The sequence below is a fragment of the Alligator sinensis genome, unplaced genomic scaffold (genome assembly GCF_000455745.1).
Source record: "Alligator sinensis unplaced genomic scaffold, ASM45574v1 scaffold1021_1, whole genome shotgun sequence".
Taxonomy (NCBI): domain Eukaryota; kingdom Metazoa; phylum Chordata; order Crocodylia; family Alligatoridae; genus Alligator; species Alligator sinensis.
The window spans coordinates 1,838,309-1,859,039 of record NW_005842185.1 but is presented as its reverse complement, the minus strand read 5'-3'; the positions used below and the strand labels follow the sequence as shown (position 1 = coordinate 1,859,039).

The 20,731-nt window shown below is 44.0% G+C and overlaps 1 protein-coding gene across 2 annotated transcripts in view; it reads right to left on the bottom strand.

Annotated features, from left to right (window-relative positions):
- The window catches only part of TSPAN8 (tetraspanin 8), a 32,253-nt gene extending 13,576 nt beyond the window's left edge, over nucleotides 1-18,677 (bottom strand). The window contains exons 1-5 of one of the 2 annotated variants that reach the window (XM_006026256.3): nucleotides 18,524-18,677; nucleotides 10,863-10,925; nucleotides 7,599-7,727; nucleotides 4,815-4,889; nucleotides 4,616-4,723 (exon numbers count right to left, since the gene is read on the bottom strand). In XM_006026256.3, coding sequence (XP_006026318.1) covers nucleotides 4,616-4,723; nucleotides 4,815-4,889; nucleotides 7,599-7,727; nucleotides 10,863-10,925; nucleotides 18,524-18,583 — 435 coding nt within the window. In that variant the 5' untranslated portion in view covers nucleotides 18,584-18,677. Of the gene's footprint in view, nucleotides 1-4,615; nucleotides 4,724-4,814; nucleotides 4,890-7,598; nucleotides 7,728-10,734; nucleotides 10,841-10,862; nucleotides 10,926-18,523 lie in introns of those variants that run through there. The other variant, XM_025207169.1, reaches the window with a different exon arrangement.
- Between the last annotated feature and the right edge of the window lie 2,054 nt (nucleotides 18,678-20,731).

The window sequence follows — 20,731 nt, the reverse complement described above, 5'->3', positions numbered from 1 at the left end:
AGACCACTACTTGTGCTTCCAACTGAGGGAAGCATCCCAAGTTCTTGAAGTGAATCAAGTACCCTCGAGGGCTACTAGGCCTGTGTTTCCCAGGGTGCGCAGAGCCAGAATCAAGCCCATCCCTGGGTGGTGGCAGTGTTACCCCCAGGCTAGTGGGTGTGCTTCAGGAAGGGGGTCGGCCAGACGCGAGGTGCCCCCAGGGAGCTTGGAAGGTGGTCAGGCACAGTGAGGTGGGTGGCTCAACACAGGAGCGCCCCATACTGGCCCGCCACAATGTCTAACTTCAGTTCAGATGTCTAATTTCAATCGCATAAAATAGTATGCTTTAGCTCTTTCATTCTTTCTTGTGAAAGTCCTTGTTTATAAGAAATAGAAGTATTTTACCTAAAGCAAGCTACTCTAGATTCCATTCTTCTACATCATGCTGGTTGGAAAATAAGTTTTTCTGAAGGTCAAAAAAATTCAGGCATTATCTAAACAAGAAAGTGGTTACTCGCACTCAAAACTAATGTGGATGCCCCAGCTAAGATCTTCACACATAGAGAGCAACCAAAACATCTGAACATGAGAGGAGTTTTTAGACTGGGAATGTCTTTTGTTTAAAAAATAAAAATAAATGCCATATGTGTTATTCCCATCCCAAAGCAAATCAGAGATCCTTAGGTACTGAGTCCTTATTTAGGCAAATTGTGATTGCAATCCTGTGGGGCCCCAGATCAAGTTTAAACACAAATGGCACATCTACACAAGACGCTTTACTGTGCAGTACATTAATGTACTCTGCAATAAAGTGTCACTGTCTACATGTGCATGGCGTTTACTGCACAGTAAATTAGTCTACTGAGCAGTTAGCTAGTGCCTGTAAATACAGGTACTAGATTAACCGTGCAGTAGTTACTGTGCAGTACCACTCATGTAGACACTGAATGGGAGCAAATTAGTGCTGGGACAGGGTCACTCTCTGCTCCCCTGCCCCTCCCTCCCCACCCCTTCCCAGCACTGTGTAGCACCTGGCTTCACACAAGAGCTGGGAACATGCAGTGCTAGGACTGGGGAGCTCTCTGTTTCCCTGCTCAGCTGGGAGCTCACTAGCAGCTGTCCCACAGAGGGATAACTGTCCCACACCTGTGGAAACCCTACCCAGGAAATCCCTGTCCAGCTCACGGGCAGGTGCCTCAGGAGTGGGACAGCTCCTGGCCAGCCCCCTACTGGATGGGGAATCCCTGCCCAGCTGGCAGCTAGCCAGCAGGTGCCCCAGAAGTGGGACAGTTCCCAGCCAGCTCCCTGCTGGAATAGGGAAGACCCACTGGGCACAGGGCTCACTGGCAGCTGCAGAGGGCTGGGAGAGCTCTTCTACCTCCAGTAGCAGCTGTATCCCAGCCCTGTGCGCATCAGGACCCCTCCCAATGTGCATGGGGCCAGAAGACAGCTGTTTCTGCAGCTGGCAGAGCTCCCCCTGGCTACTACAAGGGGGGCAGAGCAGGGCAGGAGCAGCCCTGTACTGGGCTGCTCCCATTGGGAGCAGATTTGCTCCGAACAGGGTGCACATGTAGATGTATTCCCAGGGAAGGATTACTTCACAGTAAAATACTGCATTATCACATTAATAGCATGTGTACATAGACGGTTGCAGCAGAATCACATCTGCCTTAAGGATGAGTCCCCTTTCTCATATAGGTAGCATAAATGGCAATCTTCATGCATCCATGACTGTAAATTGAACCTGTTGAGCTAATACAATCTACTAGCACAACCAGACTTTTGCAAGGTTAGCAGATCCAGCAACAGATGAGGTATTCATAATGATCAATAGAGATAGGCCCAACATGTCAATTTTGGTTCTGTCTCTGAATTTCCAGTTTTGACCAAATGATTGATTGAGACTAGCAGTTTGGTTTACTCAGAGTGACAAGTTTTAAATCTGGGCTCAAATCCAAACTTCACAAAGTGTAAACACACACAAATCCAGGATTTGATCGCCAGTGTCCTATATTAATTTTTACCTATGATAAACACAAAAGCTACAAAGTAAATTTGAAAGGTATGTAAACAAAACCTCTGAGTCTTCCAAATTGTGCCAACTATTTAAACTCAATAGCAGTACAGAAAGTTGAGGTTATGTGGCCTTCAGGAAGGGTCTTGCAAAGAATAGGTGCAGACCTTGTAACTCACTTGGCTGAACAAAAGAAACATATATTGCTGAACTTCTATGTTACTTACAAGAATTAGTGGATGGGTAACAGGGAGCCAGGGGGCTTCTATTACTTTAAAAGGAAGCTATAGAATGCTGAGCTGACTGTGTAGGAGCTGGCAGCTTGGGAGCAGGCTGCATAGTAGGGAGCTGGCTTCCAGCAAACAAGCAGAATAGTAGCCACTCAGAAGAGGCCACCCCTGGGACAAGGAATTCACTTAGGAAAGAGCTGCAGAACAGCAGTGTGTGTCAGGGCAGGCATCTGGATAGCATAGAAGGAAAGAGCTGCAGGCAGCTAAATAGCAGTGAACTGTGAGAAGGCAGGCAGCAAGGAAATGCTGTTGCCTAAGCAATGAGCTGCCCAGCAGGGTAAAGAGCCACACCTGTGGCCAGCTCAGAGCAGCCACCTGGCTGGAAGGGGGGTTGGTTTATGGAGCATTTAAACCTAGGGCCTGAGTCAGGGTGAAGAATCTGGCCCTGCAGGTGGCAGGGTAAAGAGCTCCTGCTGGGTAAAATTGCAGAGGAGTGCATGGTTGATAGACGAGCTACCTGGAACTACCAGTAAGATTGAGTGCTCAAAGGGGATACAACCCAGATAGGCGGAAGCCTTGTGATACAGCCAGTGAGGTGGGATTTATTGTTGGACCCAGTCCAGGGATAGTTTATGTTATTGTGGGCTTACTCTTTTGTTGCAGTTTAGTCCCGTGGTTTGGGTGGGACTACTGGGGAGGCAGAGGTCCTAGCAGTGCCCTGAGCAGAGTGGAGATAGGGCCAGTGGACTCAGGGCTCAGAGCAGGGCAGAGAAAGCTAGGAGTGCCAGAGCCTGAGGTAGGGTGGAGATAGGGCCAGGGGTCCGGTGCCTAATAGGGGCACTAAGGCCAGTGCACAACCCCTAGGGGGCGATAGCAGGCCTAGAGAACTGGACCATGAGTCCAAAGGGGAGCAATAGTGGGCCTGAGGCCAAGAGGGCCAGAGCACAAGCCTGAGAGAGGGGTGACAGCAGGCTTGAGGCCAAGAGGGCCAGAACCAAAGCCTGGAAATCCAGGATAGGTGGAAGTCAGATTGAGGGCTGGAGCCTAGAAGCCTGGCCCAGTGTAGTGGGCTGAGGCAAGACGGTCCAGCTAGAGAAAACGGGTGGTCGACCATAAAAGCCAAGGTCCTGACAAGGGAACAGAGGCTTGAGATGGCCTGATATTGATTTGGGGCAAAGTGTTCCACCTGAGTGATGACTACTAACACATGTGAGACATAGGTGTGGTTGTAGGGGAGGTCAGAGATCATGGAAATAGCCCTTAAGGTGATTAATATGCTGGAGCACTGATGGGTTAGGGGGGCCACCTAGTGCCTGAGGGGCTGGTTTGAGAGCAGTGAGGTCCAGGAGCATGGATGATGCCTCCCCATGGGACCTGCACATTTCCATCAATTAACTAACTACAATAAGGTGTAGCAGGAAAGGAGGAAGGAAGGAGACCCAGGGAGCCAGAACAGGTGCAGGAGCTGCACAGTTACCAGGAGGTGTCACGGCCAGCCCTGGGGCCTGATGTTGTTACAGGGTAGTTTTGTGAAACTTCATGTCACACTGTTTGGTTTAAAAAGCTGACAATTTCTGTAAGCACACCAAAGAATTTACAACCAATGAAATAAACTTACTGGGTTATGGAGTTCAAACAAATGAAATTTAAATTCTTTGAACTAGGACATTTTATTTATGGAGATTACCTACATAACCTCTAGCCTTTGTAAATTCACAAGACCCTTAGAGGATTTACAAACTTTATATAGAGCTTTGAAGTTTAAATATTAATAGCTAATAACTTCAGAATTAATCTTCCAATCTTCTAAAGTACAGTCCAATGCATAAGCTGTCAGTAAAAACCAACAGATAAAAGAAACCTGGAGTTTCCACACACATGATATGATATTGCTAAAAAAGTTAGGTTACTTTCCCAAGCCACTTTTCTTTAAATGCTCATATATCAAAAATGATATGTCCAGCCATGTGCTGTGATAATAACATGAGAGGTATAAACATACAGATATCAAACATCCAAAAAATGTTCCCCTTAAAAAAGACTTTCAGATCATAAAGGACATGCCATAATTAATAAAAATAATTCACTGAGGTTTGAAGTGAGAGAGGCCCTAAGCAGAGGGAGAGGAAGGCATATGTGAACGCACAGCAGATTTACGGAACCCTTACCTTTAGTTCATACATACATTTCTGCCCCATAATCACTACAGAGAAGAACTTCATGGCACAGAAGGAAATCAACAGTTCTACGGCATTTGTGTCATTCCATGCCTCTTCCAAGATGACACTCAATTCAGTGGCAGTAAAGTCATAAAACAGGGATTAGTACTGCAACAAATGCTATTAACTGGATGGATAAAAACAACCCCTGCCCTTTATCGCATTTTAATTACCTCTTGCTCAAACTTCTGGAAGTTCATTTGAAATGTTTGATACTGTTGTTCAGTACTTTGCAACTGCTTTGTTGTTTCCAACAGGGTCTGGTTAACAACCACATCAATCTGGAAATCCAAATAATATCATAATATTAATCTATACTGTAAAGCTAAACTTTTGGGAAGAATTCATTGAATGAGTAGAACCAAACAATACCTTAGATCTATACACTGCTCCCAAAATACCTGCTGTGATCTGAAGGATCAGGATCAAAAGCAGTCCAATAAAGAACTAGGAGAAAAGCAAAAAAGAAAAATTAGTATATTTACCAGCAAAAGACTATTTAGTCTAGTCTCTGGTCACAAGCTATCATGTACATGAATAGAAACTGGTATAGTAAATTTACATCTGATTAGAGCTGATCAGATGATTCATCCTGACTCTGGGACAGAGTGGGTGTGTCTACATGAGATGCTTAATGCCCATTACACTAATTCTACTGCACATTAGTGCAGCTGGCAAAAACTTTGCTAATGTGCAATAGAGTAATCCAATGGGCATTAAGCGTCACACAAAAAGTGTTCATTTGCACTAATGCACAGTAGTGCTGATTAAGGTGCATTAAATTAGTACCTGTTATTACAGGTACTGAACTTAATGCACTGTAATTATGGTACATTAATGAACATGTAGGCATGCCCAGTTTATCTTTTTCCTGTGTGCTAATGCTCTTGGCCCACTTAGATGGTGCTGTGAATGTGCCTCATCCTATATGGAACACCAGGAGATTTTGAGTCTCTGGCAGATACAATATCTCCTAGGGCTGCTAAATTCATATGGGAACTGCATCCTCTGGTCCCACCATGGACATAGTATATGTTGCTTATCTCCCTAGCAGAAATGTTTTGCGTGGCATCATGTATGGCAAATGGTTTAAATATCTAATCTGCATATTTGCACCCCCCCCATATATACCTCAGTTTGTGATTAATACACTGTCCACCTACAAAGGTTGGGCAAGTTGTGGAGAAACTATGGCTGGGGCTTACCTGGGGGGCAAGCCATTTGGCTGGTTAGGGTATGGGAAGATGGAAGAAACCTGACAGAAACAAGATGATGTGAGTTGGTTGAGAAGGAAGTTGGGGACTGGAGAAAGACTATGTGGACCCAGTACTGGGTCCTTTTACCTTTTGTTCCCACTGTTGCTGAGAGTGGTATAATAAGCAGAGTTGATGCCAAAGGCAAACCCTGTGGGGAGGGGCATACAGTTCATGGCAGGGGGGGACACAGCACCTTGGTTCTGAGAGCAGGAGGGGAGGGCAGCAGTCTTACCCATGCTGGGAACATCCAAACAGTCCCCAGCTGAGCCGCTGCTGCTACCCCACATGCTGTGCCTGCCCCAGCTGTTGCCTTTAACAGTGGCAGCAGCAGTAGCCAGGGACTGTTTCAGAGTTCCTGGCATTACAATGTTCTCAGGGCATGGACTCTGTGGACAGACAAGCATGGCCATGAGGTGTATACTGCTGCAGATATATCTGCAGCACCATATCAACACAATCAGCTGTTCTCTGCACTGCAAGGTAGCAGCATGGAGGGATAAGGAGGGGTTTGACCCTGGGAGATCCCAGGGTCAAAAAAAATGTGAGCACTACACAAAGGGGCAGCATGTGCTGCCCAAAATAGAAACCTGGCCATCTAGAGCCACACTCTGGCTGCCAACCAGGCACCAAGCAGCAAATCACTGCTGCTGCAGCCCCAGAAGGCTCCCAGAACTCCACGTAAAGCTGCTGGGGCCAGTCCAGTGCTGGCCCCAGCCTCCCCTGCCTCCCCTGGGCTAAACTGCTGCATGCCAGAGTATACGTGGCACAGGTGTTCCCCAGGGACAAGTAGCAGAGGCACTAGGTGAGCCACTCCTTCTTCTTCCTGGGGAAATAAATGTCCACATTAATGTGGACATGGCCTGTGAGGGAGTGATTTTGGCACCTCTTCCTAACTTGGCACCTGGGGCTGGTGCCTCTTTCACTCACCCTTAGTTATGCTGTTGGTTGCTGCCACCAACTTCTTCCGTGCTGGGGCCCAGCATAAAGAAAACCACAAAGGACTGCTTTTGTGGGAGGCCACTGAGTAGCTGTAAGGTTCCAGTGGATAATACGACATTGCTAGATATGACATTGCTAAAAAAGTTAGGGAACTTTCCCCAAACTGTTTTTCTTTAAATGGTCATGTCTCAAAAATGCTGTGTTCAATATTTGGGAACCCAACCCTAACCCCTGAACTTACTTATGGGAGCTGCCTTTTCAGACAGTGATACAGGGAAAGGCACCACTCTGTGTGTGTGAGAGACAGAGCTAGAGTACAGGAAACACTTAGGTCACATACAGACATTCAATTTCACAAGGCTATAGATGTTGTCACTCCCATAAGAGTGCTCCTGGAAGAGCAAAATCTCTACATGCTGGGCATCTCTCAGAAGAGAACAGTCCTCCAGCATCCCCCCCGCCCCCCCCTGGAAACAGTATATCACTTGCTGACCTTTGCTGCTCCTGCAAGGAGCAGAACATGCCCCCTTCACAATCCCTACATTGTACTGGAGGGAAACACAGGCTGACTATGGGCAGTCTGGGGCAGCCAATCAGGGTTGCCCTGTGCAGTGCTACCATCTGTCACCAGGCAGGCAGAGGGAGCCTGCAGAGCACGCTGAGATGTGTGCACAGGAAGAGCTCCTGGCTGTACAGAGTCAGCATTGCAAAGTCTCTGCTATTCAGAGCATCAGCATTCAAATATCTCTACATGTGACTCTGTGTAAGTTTCTGTACCAGGAGAACAAAACTGGAAGAATTCTCCCATATTATTTTATTGTGTGTACACAGCCCATGTCACAATCATTTGATCAAACAAATGTACCCCAAGCTACAATCAGCATAATTTGCAAGGCACTTTTTCACTGACTGACTTTGGCTTGAAAATCTGAGAGGAAGGTCTTCCTTTCTGTGCACCTACCAAGAGCAACATGCACTGGCTTTCCTTTACAGCACCACAGCAGCCCAGGAAACCAAGGACCATAATGATGGAGCCCACTGCTATTAGCAGATCGACACCTGCAAAGAGGCTATTATCTATATTGAGATCCTGTGAAGAGAGACACAAAAACTCAGGTATCAGAAAACCCTTTCAAAAATAAATAAATAAATAAAAGAGAGAGAGAAAATTATTAGATAACCTAATCTTCCCCAAAAGAGACAGTGAATTTGTATTCAAGGAAAAGGCAAATGAAAGAAATGTGCATAATGATGCATATAAATAAAGCAATCAAGGTACTATTCTCCCTCATGCAAAAGTCCTCAAATAAGCCATATTTTGAAGGTTTCAGTGGGTCATTGCCTTTGTTCTGACCTTCTACACAGGGTCAATTTCACCCTCAGTGAATAAACAAATATCTCCTGTCTTAAAACTATTATTCATTCTGTTTTCAGCCAGTGAAGCTTTGTTTTTAGTGTGAGTAGCAAAATTGATCATCTGGAAAAATTCTTCCATGTTCATATTAATCTAATGGTGAAAGAAAGCTCTTTGTTGTGACCCATAAGTGCATTCTACTACTGCTCCTATGACAGCGCTCTTCAGAATAGAATTGGATGCACTGGAAAGAAACATAGGGTATATTTCCAAAGCTGATTTTTTTTTAAGCTGGTCCTCCAGTACTATCCTAAGGGATGAGGTCTGCGTTTTCATGTATATGATATTTAACCAAGCAATTGCTAGAGTTCAACATAATTATAGCAAATTATTCAGTTCCCAAGGGCATGAGTACGGCCTTAGCCCAAACTGAGAAAAATCTTCAAAGAATATTTTCCTATGTGGCTGTTGGCAAGATTAGTACGAAAGTCTGGAAGGGGTCCCATTTATCTTCTGATGGAAATAGCAAAGGTATATAGACAATACAGGAATGCACTGTTCCTTCCTTTTCCAAGTTGAACCAAATCTCTTGATCTTTACTCTTAGAGAATTCTATTCATCTAGCACCAAGTCCTGAAGTCCTTGCTCAGTTATCGCTCAGGCAGATTATACATGGACCCTGAACAGGAGCTTTGCCTGAATGAAAACTGTAAAAAGTAGGTAAGGACATCAAGATCTGTCTCCAAATTTTATTTCTAAAAGACCAGCTAAAAATATTTCGCTGCTTCAAACTAGATGTTCAATTCAGAGAAACAGGTCAGCACGTGCTTTAATTCCTAAGTATAAATGTTTTCCTGAGTCAAGACCTTATAGAACGTGGTTATAGTTATTGTGCCCCCAGCTATGGAAGATCATCTGAGGAAGCAATCAGCCAACTAAGCAAGTGTGACAACTTGAGTCTCTATAAAATGAGACAAAACTTCAACATTTTTATGTAAAAAAGAAGGTCAAAGGTAGGGACATATTCCCATGTCCTTACCACCAAGGGAATATATACAAATTATGGGCAGAATTTATATACCTAAGGAATCTCCATTATAAGTTGCTAGTTAATTCTTTCAGGTCTTTATATCCGCTGGTAAAAGTGGAGAATTCACTCTGAGACTGATTTGATACTGCACAGACATCACCCAGTGATAGAAAATCTATCAAACTAAAGACCGGGGGGGTTGTTTTTTTGTTTTGTTTTGTTTTTTATGGGGAAAAATATAGATCAAAGCCATAATCTCCTTTGACTAGTAAGAAATGTGCCCTGTCTCATGGTATGGCAACAGAATGGTAATCAGAAGCATTGGTGCTTAATAAGCCCCACAGGATCAACAGAGACACTGCAAAAATATATATTTCCATGGCATGGACAACCATGTTTTACTTCCAGAGCCAGGAATCATTTTGAGAACAAAGTGGCTTACATAAATTTTCAAAGTTATTCATTTCCCCATGGCCCAAGACCATGTATGAATGAACAGAGTTGTGTTACTGAAACATTTTTCACCTTCTTATGGTATGTAGTCAAATAGAGAAATGTAGAGAGTATGTATCAGCTTTTCATCAGTGAACCCATCCTCTCTCTGGAACTAGCATCTCTATAGGCAAGTGGCAGAGCCCCCATGAGAACGATGCTAGTTGAGCTGAGGTTACAAACAGATGTCACATATTTCCTGAAAAAAATTATTTTAATCCAAGACAATACAATGGTTCAGATGTCTGTGTCCATTGTCTCAAAACAAACCCTAAAGAGGTTCATAGGATAAAAATTGCTAACAGTTTGTCCCAGGGCATCACCAAGTGCACCTGAACAGAAGTCCCAAGATTGTATCATTGAATCAATGATAAAAAAGCAGCAGTGCATTTAGCCTCTCACTAAACCCTAAATAGAAGGGCAATGCATATACTGTAAAATCTTTGTTATCTGGCATCCCCAGAGTAAGGGGATTGCTGGTTATGTAAAAATCCCAGTTATCTGAAATAACCCAGCAGGGTTTTTCTGAAAATGCAGAGCAGGGGAGAGGGGGAGGCTGCACATGGAGCGGGGGGTGGCAGCAGCTACATGTGGAGAAACAGCAGCACAGGTGGTGGGTGAAAGCAGTGGCAATTATGTGCGAGCTCCAGCCGAACCGGAAGTTCCAGTTAATAGAATTTCTGGTTACTTAAATGCTGGATAACAAAGATTTTACTGTATATGCCAATCCTGGGACATGCATATTTTTAAAGTTCTTTTAGAAACAAAGGAAATAATTTATGCTTTATGTAAAAGCTAAAATTTCTAATGAAATAAACTACTGTACTGCTAAAGAGGAATTAGAACAAGTATCCATTGGAAAAAATGCAAGTGTCCTTGAGTATAATTAACTCTCTTTCTGAAAAACACCTTCTTCAAACAATGATCTGATCTTAAAAGAGTCTAGTAGTTATCTAGGTCCTGATCATTCTGTAAAATTAAAATCAGTGTCACAACTCATTTACTTCAGTGGGAACAAGAACAGGACCATGATTTTTACAAATGAACTTAAAGTGGCTTTGTCCCAAACCCTGGAAAACTATAAAACAGTACCACCAAAAGAAATGTAATATGCAGTCAGCTCTAAAATAGTTGTATTCATTATTCCTGACCACCTGCATTGATCCTTCTAGCGTAATTTTATAAATCATAACTTGGTTACTCTGCAGACACAGAAATCACCTCATTGACTGGACTGAAGAGTCTGGGAGACAAAAGCAGAAAAAGAGTGTCTCTATGGCTGACGCAGTGCTTTGGCATTTTCATGGTGAGGAAAAAAAGAGAGGTGTTGTAGGGCAGAATATAGTTACCTCCTGAGCATCTTTGCTTACACGTATCCATATGGAGACACCCAAAATAATACAGCCACACACCTATGGGGAAAGAGAAAACAGATCAACAGTCTCAAAATAAAGTTCAATATCAAACTGTACCAGATGCCTGCAAAACTGTTGAAACTGTCTGGCAAAGTGATGGAAGCATCAATGAAAGCAATCCAGGACCCAGATTCACAGCCAGAAAGCCTCATATGGATAGTTAAATCCTAACTGCCAGAGAAACTCACATTTCTGTGATGATTTATGTATGTAGCTTGGGAATCTGTGGGATGAGATGGCTGATATAAATCTTTATCATATGTAGAGAGAATAATATATGCCATAACTACAAGGAACATTGCTGTACATCTCACAGCAATAGGATACTTGAAATTTCAAATGCAGAACTGGGTGGAAATTTTCTTTTTTTTCTCATATAATTTTCTTACCCTGAGAACAGTAAATCTCTAGAATTTCCTACTCCCCTAGTGAAAGCCACAGGAGGAGATCTAGCTATGATACTGATATCATTCCAATTGCTGTAGGGGCTCAGAGCCTTTTTCATGTATTCATCCTTACAAATAGCTGGTAAACTAAGGAAGCTATATAATCCCATTTCACTGTTTACAGAGAAGTTAATATTTTCATAGTTTCATAGATGCTAGGATCAGAAGGGACCTGAGCAGATCATCCAGTCTGACCCCCTGCCATGGGCAGAAAAGAATGCTAGGGTCAAATGACCCCGGCAAGGTGTCTATCTAGCCTCCTTTTCAAGATCCCCAGGGTAGGAGCAAGCACCACTTCCCTTGGAAGTTAGTTCCAGATCCTAGCCGCCCTGACTGTGAAGTAGTGCTTCTTGATGTCTAGCCTGAATCTACTCTCCATCAACTTATGGCTGTTATTCCTTGTTACTCCCAGTAGTGCTTGGGGGAACAGGGACTATCCCATTGCCTGCTGGTCTCTCTTGGCAAGTTTACAGATGGCCACCAGATCCCCTCTCAGCTTTCTCTTGTGGAGGCTGAACAGGTTCAGGTCTTGTAGCCTCTCCTCGTAGGGCCTGCCCTGCTGACCTCGATCATGAGAGTGGCCCTCCTCTGGACCCTCTCAATGCTGTCCACATCCCTCCTGAAGTGCGGTGCCCAGAACTGGACGCGGTACTCCAAGTGCGGCCTGACCAATGTCGCATAGAGAGGGAGGATCACCTCCTTGGACCTGCTTGTGACGCATCTGTGGATGCATGACAAGGTGTGGTTAGCCTTCCTGACCATGTCCCCACATTGCTGGTCCATGTTCATCTTGGAATCAATAATGACTCCAAGATCCTTTTCTGCCTCTGTGCTGACAAGAAGGGAGTTCCCAGCCTGTAGGTGCATTGCTGGTTCTTTGTCCCTAGGTGCATTACCTTGCACTTGTCAGTATTGAATCTCATCTTATACTCATCCGCCCACCCCTGTAACCTGTTGAGATCTAGTTGTAGCCTGTCCCTCTCTTCTAGTGTGCCCACCTCTGCCCCCATCTTAGTGTCATCTGTGAACTTGAACAAGGTGCTTTTCACCCCCTCGTCCAAGTCACTGATGAAGATGTTGAACAGCGCAGGCCCAAGGACCGAGCCCTGGGGAACACCACTGCCCACATCCCTCCAGGTCGAATATGATCCGTCCACCACACTCTCTGCGGCCCTCCAGCCAATTAGTGACCCATCTGACTGCGTAGGCATTGACACCACAGTCGCCTAATTTTTTAAGGAGAATGGGATGAGAGACAGTGTTAAAGGCTTTCCTAAAGTCCAGAAAGACTACATCCACCGCAACACCTACGTCCAAGGATTTTGTGACCTGGTCATGGAACACAAATAAGTTGGTCAGAAGGGACCTGCCTCTAATGAACCCGTGTTGATTGCCCCTGAGCATAATCTACCCTGCTGGTTCCTCGCAGATGTGCTCTTGGATAATTTTCTCAAAGAGCTTTCCCAGGACCAAAGTAAGACTAACAGGCCTATAGTTTCCTGCATCTTCTTTCCTCCCTTTTTTGAAAATGGGGACCACATTGGCCCTTTTTCAGTCCTCTGGCACCTTGCCAGAGTATCACGAGTGCTGGTAAAGCTGTGCCAGTGGTCCCGCATGGGGGGGACACACTTAAAGTCACACTTAAAGTGACACAGAATGTCTATGCTAGAGAAAAATCTGGAAACCGGGTTTCCAAATTCTAGGCAAGTACTTTAATCGCTAGAGCCTACAATCTTCATAAAAGCATGGGGAACAATATAAAGCAAGTACTGCATTGCAAGCAACATCATATTCTACTCTCTATGTTCACCTCAACTTCAGAGGCAGCAGTTTTAATTTTTTCATTTTCTGATTACATTGGATGGGTCTCATGGGGAATACGTTACCTGTGAACCAGTGATTGGTGACCAAGAAATTACACCTTACTTCCTCTTGTAAAAAAAATAAAAGATCCAGGTGCTGGGTGATGTTCCTCATGTATTGCTGCTGAATCATTCTGTTGCCAACTATATTTGTGAGGATCCTCACATAGCGTTCTTACTGACCTTTGCAAGGCAGAGAAACAATCTTTTATGCAAGTCTGGAGGATCGTAAGGGCCTGCGTGGAACTTAGCTAACCTTCAGGAGTCAATGACCACCTACAAGAAGGTGCTGAAACACTTCTCTTCCCCTTGGTCCTTGGTAATGTGTCTCCAAACTGCCGTGCCAGGGATTCGTTTGAGAACAGTATCCCCATAGATGGATGGATGGACCTCCCAGACTGCACGTTCTTTTCAAAAGAAGTACTGTGAAACCAGACGGGATTATTATCCATCTACCACCACCAGGAAGGCACTAATCCACTCCTTCCCCTTGATGAATTAGTGCCTTTCTGTTGGTGGTAGATAGGAATAGGAATGCACTGTTCTTTCCTTTTCTAAGTCAGACTAAATCTTTTGCTGAAACTGTCTGGCAAAGTGATGGAATTACCCCATAAATGCCTTCTGCCCTGAGAAGGAGTTTAAGTGGAGACAGACCAAAATCTGAGCAGGAATTCAGGATCTGGCCCTAAGTGCATTCATCCACAAGGTTTTTTTTAAATGTTGCAGTGTTTGAATCACTACAATGACTACATGCAATCTTGGTGAGATCCAAAGTTCCTGGAATAATAGCAGTTTTGTATATCAGACAGGGTGCACAGTATCAAACTGCAGATAGTTGAAATATTTTATCCAAACCAGCCTCACAGAACTGCCATAAAGTATCACCCTCAGATTGTCTGGATGAATGATTGACAGATAGTCAAAGGGACCAGGTCTCCTTTTACTGTTTAAAAGATAGTTACATGTTTTCTTTGAATAACCAGACCTAAAGAACAGCACCCTACTGGAAGAGTAAGGGCTGGTGGGAAAGGACTTGAGAGGAATAAGAGCTATACATTGCCACTCTTTCTCAAGTTCAGAACTATTGTGCAGTATGCAATTAGTACTCAACTGCTATTAGGGTAGTAGAATGATCCTAATTTTTGCTTATATGGCCTTTTCAAGAAGACTGTCAACTCATGGACATTCAAAAATTAATTTGTTATTCTTTTTGTGCAATTTTACTTACAAAAACTTCGCCCACTAAACTACCTGGTGCAACACTCAGCCTGAAATCCCATAATGAGTGAAGCAGATTATTTAATATGGAACATGGCCAAAACTCAAACATGAGCACTACGCTTTTTTTAGTGCTAAGTAAAGCTCTTGTAAGTACATTACAAAAAATAGTCATCACAAAAAGCTGCATTATTGACCACAGCTATATCATGTTAGCAAATTTTAACCAGAACTACCAGTGAAATCAATGGGGATTTTTGCTTAGCAACTGATATATTGTATGGTCCCATGCTGGTTTTGTTCAGTGCCACTGAGTAAAATATCTGATCATATACAAACCCCACAGGCTTCAAGCCAAAAGTAAATGAAACTATACTTGTGAAGAGAATTTTGTCTACTCTGATATTAATTTTATAATTACTTTAAAGAAAACTGAGTAATAAAGCAAATGTTTAGGAGTGGATGTAAACAGATTGTCTTTTTCATGAGTACTTTTGTCGTTTTGTATTTTTCCATTCTAAAACAGAAATTACCAGAAATTACCTGAAAAAAATTATTCTGGACCAAAATGTTTCCTTTCACTATCATCTATTTTTTATTCTACGATATATTTGATTTTTTCTCATTTGAAATGTTGCATTAAAATGAAAAGTTAAAATCAGTGATTCTTATCCAGGGTGTCATGAGATCCTTTCAGGAGTGCTGTGGAGTGTCACACAAAGTTAACACAGTTAGGTGTGCAAACATGATGAACATGATAAACCCTGAGATTTCACATAGGAATCCATAATGTTAAGAGCATTCTGGCCCATTTTGGTCTTTCTGAGTTCTTAGCAACAAAACTGCTCTATTATTTTTCTGTAGTCAAAAGTCAGTGAAAAACAAAGAGCTGATATTTTCTGAAGGATGCCTTGAGTCTATCAAGGGGTGCATTGAGTATGAAGAGGTTGAAAACCACTGGTCTAAACATTATTTTCCAAAAGGATCAAAACAGAATGCTTTGATCAATAGAAATGCTTCATTTTGATTATTCTTTGCAACATAAAATTGCAATTAAATCAATGCATTTCCAAGAAATATTTTGTTTTCTATTTACTTATATTTTCCAATAGAAAAATGTTCTGCAGAAAATTCCAAACAGCTTGACAGGTAACAGAGGGCTTTCCAACATGCACTGACAAGAGGTAGCAGGACTGTTTTAGGTGCAAGTCATTAACCAGAGTCCAATACTTCCTGTAACAATCTGGTTTCTGGTAACCTCCTTTCTTTAGGTTGAGAGTCCTAAAGAAACTAACCTCTGTTAGTTCCCTCAGCATTCTGGGGTGGAGATCATCAGGACCAGCTGATTTCAATATGTCCAGTCCCTCCAGAAGTTCCCTGACTAGATCCTCACTGACCCTAGGCCTGGGTGCACCTCCCCTGGGGCCTACGGGGGTCCCGGTGTGGGGGGTGACCCGGTCCCTGCTCAGAAAAATTGAGGCAAAGAAATTGTTAAATAGGTTAGCTTTGTCATCTGGAGCAATGACCAAATTTCCTAGTGTGCCTTGCAGAGGCCCCACATTACCTGGTACCTTCTTTTTACCCCCTATGTATTTAAAAAAGGACTTCTTGTTGTCCTTGATCCGGGTAGCTGGTCCCAGTTTCATGATAAAGCATTTAAAGCAGGGGTTCTCAAAGGTTTTATGCCACAGCCCAGCAAACCAGGTATGGAAGTGGCCGTGGCCTGGCAAACCATGGCCCAGCAGTCACAGCTGACCACAGCTGGAATTTCTGGCTGGCAGACAGGTAAGGCTACCCCTACCACCTGGGTTGGAGGGTGCGCCAAACTCTGTGCTGCCACAGGCCCTGCAGAAGGAGCTGCAGCCTCTCTGCTCGGCTCTGGGGGGATGGGGTTTGCCAGTCCACGGTCACTTCTGGTCTGGCAGCTGACCATGCTGTGGACTGACAGCCAACCCACCGTGGCCCCTGATCTTAAGTAAATTTAAACAAATCATAAAGCAGAAACTGGAGCCCAGGTCTCCCCTTCTACATGAGCCCTGGTTTACTTGTGCTCTCTCAGGCCTATGAGTATATTACATGTCTAATTAATCCGTGCACAGTAGAACTACTTGAGCAGAGGTGATTGAACCATCTCTCCCAATGCCCTTTCATAGAGTGGATAGGTCCTAGGGGATGTTGGTTCAACTCCTTCAAGAAACAACCTCTTATAAATCTAGGTGAAGGCTCTAACCAGGACCATCCCTAGTGGGGGCAAATCGGGGCAACTGCCCCGGACCCTGCACTTTGTGGGACCCTGTGGAGCAGGATGGAGCAGCAGTGGCATGGAGCTGGGCAGAGCAGTGTGTGCTGCTCTGTGTCCAGCTGCTCGCTACCCCCCACCCCCGCCCCACTGCTGCTTCTGCCACTGCCAATGGCAGTGGCAGCTTCTTCAGTCCAGGGCCTGTGGGATCAGAATGGGGGTGGGGCCCCTCATGGACTGATTTGCCTTGGGCCCTGCACCCTGCTCAGGTCAGCTCTGGCTCTAACTATTTTGCAATTGAATGAAAGTTAACCACGAACACCCACTGCACTCCTTTGGCAGGACCTGTTAGGACACTCATCTGGGAAATGTGAGATCTGATTCAAATCTTTACAACAAGTATGCACAAGAATACTCTTATCATCTCCTGTAATGCACACAAAGACAGAGGTTGGCTTTCCCACTGGCGAATTCACAGAGTTAGGAAGTCACTTCAGGCCTGATTGCTTCCTGATTCTTTATGGCTCTCTCAGAGGCAGCTTCTTTTGTCCTACAAGGGAAATCCAGCTGAAACTAGCTTGAAGTACTTTCATGGAGTCTCCAATAGGCCATGCTTTACACGCACAGGCCACAGTTAGTATGTTAGACTTTCTTAACACCAGCCTTTGAGATTTGCTCACAATATAGAGCAAAATATTTAAAATACACACAGAAATATACATTTTGTGGAGCAGGATTTCCAAATAGTGTGTTTTCGTGCCCTTTTAAGTGTTATTGTGCCAAAAATTCAGCTCAAACTTTAACACATATTGAAATACGACCTTGGCTGGGACTGAGACAAACCAAGACTGGATCATTAGACGTTTATTTATGAAACCCATAAACTATTAAAGACTTCTGCAATTTCTCTTGTTCTGTCTGACTTAGTCACACACTTTCTGATGCTAGTGTCTGTGGTTCCTTTTATTTGTCATCTTTTCACTAGGAAAAGTCTTCTGGGGCAAGTCATATGGTATGGTTACTAATTCGGCTTATGGTTTCAGTGAACCTTTTGAGAATCCAACAAATGTCTTGCCCGAGGGTTGACAACAAGAAAGAAACATGAGAAAAGTATTTTTTCTCTCACCTTTCCAGAACTGTGGGATCTGCAAAGTCTTATGAACTAGTTACAACACAATAAGTTTGCAAATGTGTTTTGAACAAAAAATCAGAAGGCTTCACACTGTTTTTCTAAACTAGGCCATGTTCCAATCTTTTTTTATGTTTTCACAATTCACCTCAGTGTTATTACCTCAAATCTATACCACTTTAGCAACACACTTGTCACTATTTATTGAATCTCCTTCATGAATAAGGCTTTTCTGTTACTCATTTTGGCTTTTTGTCATACACCAAGTCTTATGTTTGAATTTCAACAGACTGACATTTTTTCCACATCCCTCACTTTGAGGATTCTACACTTTTGACAAAAATAATTTACAACAGTAAAGCAGGAAGACTTCACATTAATGTTGCATATAGATAACCAAAATGAGTGATGTCCCTTGAAATGAGACAGTTGAGATATGGAGTAACAAGGCCTAAGCCTTTCAAAATGTGGATGTACAGGAAATGGAGATGGTTACTCATCATCTATTATGAAACAGAACAAGAGACTATAGAAACATTGCCAATTAACAGAAGTTAACTCTATTTTTCCTCCCCACTGGACCTGTAATTGTATACTCATTCCACTTACATCTTATTGCTTTTTATAATTTATATTGTTATAGCCCCTGAATAATTCTGACTCTGTTCTATATGCCACTTATAATTTAAAATTCAACTTACCCAAAACAAAAAGTTGAAGACAAACATGGAGTATTTCATACAGCTGCTCACACCTGCCATTTTTAAAAGCAATGAAAGTGACCAAAATTACAGAAAAGTCTTCTTTATTTATGCTGTAGTCCTTTAGAAAAACTCTCAGGGGACGTTCTATGCTCTGTTCTCTGACACAGAAAACAGAAGTCTTGAGGGAAACTAGTCACAATTATTTAAACAATGCATATTCCCTAGGTAATTATTAACTAGGGCATTAGAAAAACTATCAGGTGTTATCTCTGACTCTGCATAGAGAATGTTCTCTCATTCTGTCCACAGGAGTCATATTTTTATGGTTTCCTATTGTGAAACACCTCAAAAGTAAACAGATACTACAAAGGACAGAGGAGAGGAAACAGGATTTCAAACCTTGGTTTTCTGACAAAGCACAATAAAAAAGTCACTGGAGCTATGAAGGTCAGGCAGGAGTTTCACTGGGGGGAAGTGATCTTTGATTTGCAGATGAACTCAGGATATAGACAAATTAATATTTAGACACTTTAACACAGGAGGGGAAACCACCCCCTAGTTCAACTGTAACTGTTGCTGCAGTTTCATCTTCATGATCCTCTAATGATCAAAGCAAGTGTAACCCAGGTACACCCAAGGGTGTGCCCTAGTCTCAGTTGAATAGGATGGGTAGGCAGGAGAGGGTGCTGTGAGAAGGATGCCAGAATATCAAGCAGATCCCTCTTTCCTCTATAGAGTTAGCCCAAGCCCAAAGTTCTTAACTATATACAGTTTATTAAGGTATAATATACATAAACATAAAACTAAATATCATACACACACAAACATACACACACACACACAGAACAATAACCAAGGTCACATCATATATTTATTTATTTATTTATTTACACAGAGAACACTAACCAATAACCAAGGTCAAACCCTAAATAACACTATTTACAACATCACAATACAACATTTCAATTACAAAATATAAGGCGCAAACATGAACAATCTTAATAACATCTATTCCTTAATATAATCCCTGACCCATGGCAAGAGATAGTCCTCCTTCCAATGGGGAACTGTATGGGGTGTTCAGGAAGCACCAGGGGCCCCTCCCCTTAGGGCCTTGACTAGGTGGGGGCCTGCTCACCCAGCCCCTTCTCTGGGTTTACCCGCCCCAAATGTCTTTCCCCTGTGGGACCCCAGGGCCCAATGACTCACGCTTCCTCAGGAGGCAGCGGTCAAAGCACAGCTCGATGGGGTCTCCTCTGCTGGAGCGCCTCTCCAGGCCTCTCCTGTGTTGCTGGGCTCCTCTCCACCCTGTGCCCTGCTCTGGGTACCAAGGGCTCAGCTCCTCTCAGCTGCTGCACTACTGCTGCTGGCTCCTGGGTGTTGGGCCTTATGCTGCAGCACGACTATTTCCCTGTGCCCTGGCTCGGCACTGAGGGCGCTCTTAGCACAGCCTGGACCCTTCAGGCTCTGGCCAGTCATCTTCACACCTGGTGGCCAACCCAAGCAGCCTCCGCTGCTCCCTGGCTCCCAAGGCTCGGGCCTGTGTGCCGCCCTGCACATTGTGAAACCTGACTGCTTGTAGGGATATGGGGCCTGAGCTGCCTCACTGCGGCCCCCAAGGCCCTGCCGGAGTTGCAGGTACAAGCTGCCGCAGGCAGCTCCAAAGCCTGGGCTCCATGGACCGAACTGTGCACTGTGATGGGCTCAAGCAGTCTCACACTGCTCGCAAGGCTGGGTCTCCTCGCACCGTCCCTGTGCACCGTCAACAGCCCAAGTGGTCTCCTCCAGTGGCAGCTTCAGGAGCCTTGGGCCTATTGCCTGCTGGCAGAGAGCTCCCCAGCTTTTCTTGGCTCCGCTCTTCTTGAGTCCTTCACTGCACCTGCCCCTCATGCTGGGCATGCAGCTCCTTTTATACGCTCCAGGGCTCCGCTCCTGAAGTCTTCCGGACCTGACAGTTTACAGTCTTCAATCAGGTCCAAGGGAGCTCTTCTCCCCCTCCCCTCAGGAAAGGGGTATGACTTTTCCTCCTGCTGCCTCCTGATTGGTCGATGGGCTCCATCAATCAAAACAGCAGGATCTCAAGCCTGGGACTCAACCCAAACTCTGAAAGGTGAGCCTGATATACAAGCTTTGATTATGTAACTTTGACCCCAAATGGAATAGCATTGAGGCTAGAGTTCCTGGCTCACCAAAGGCATTCAGGAA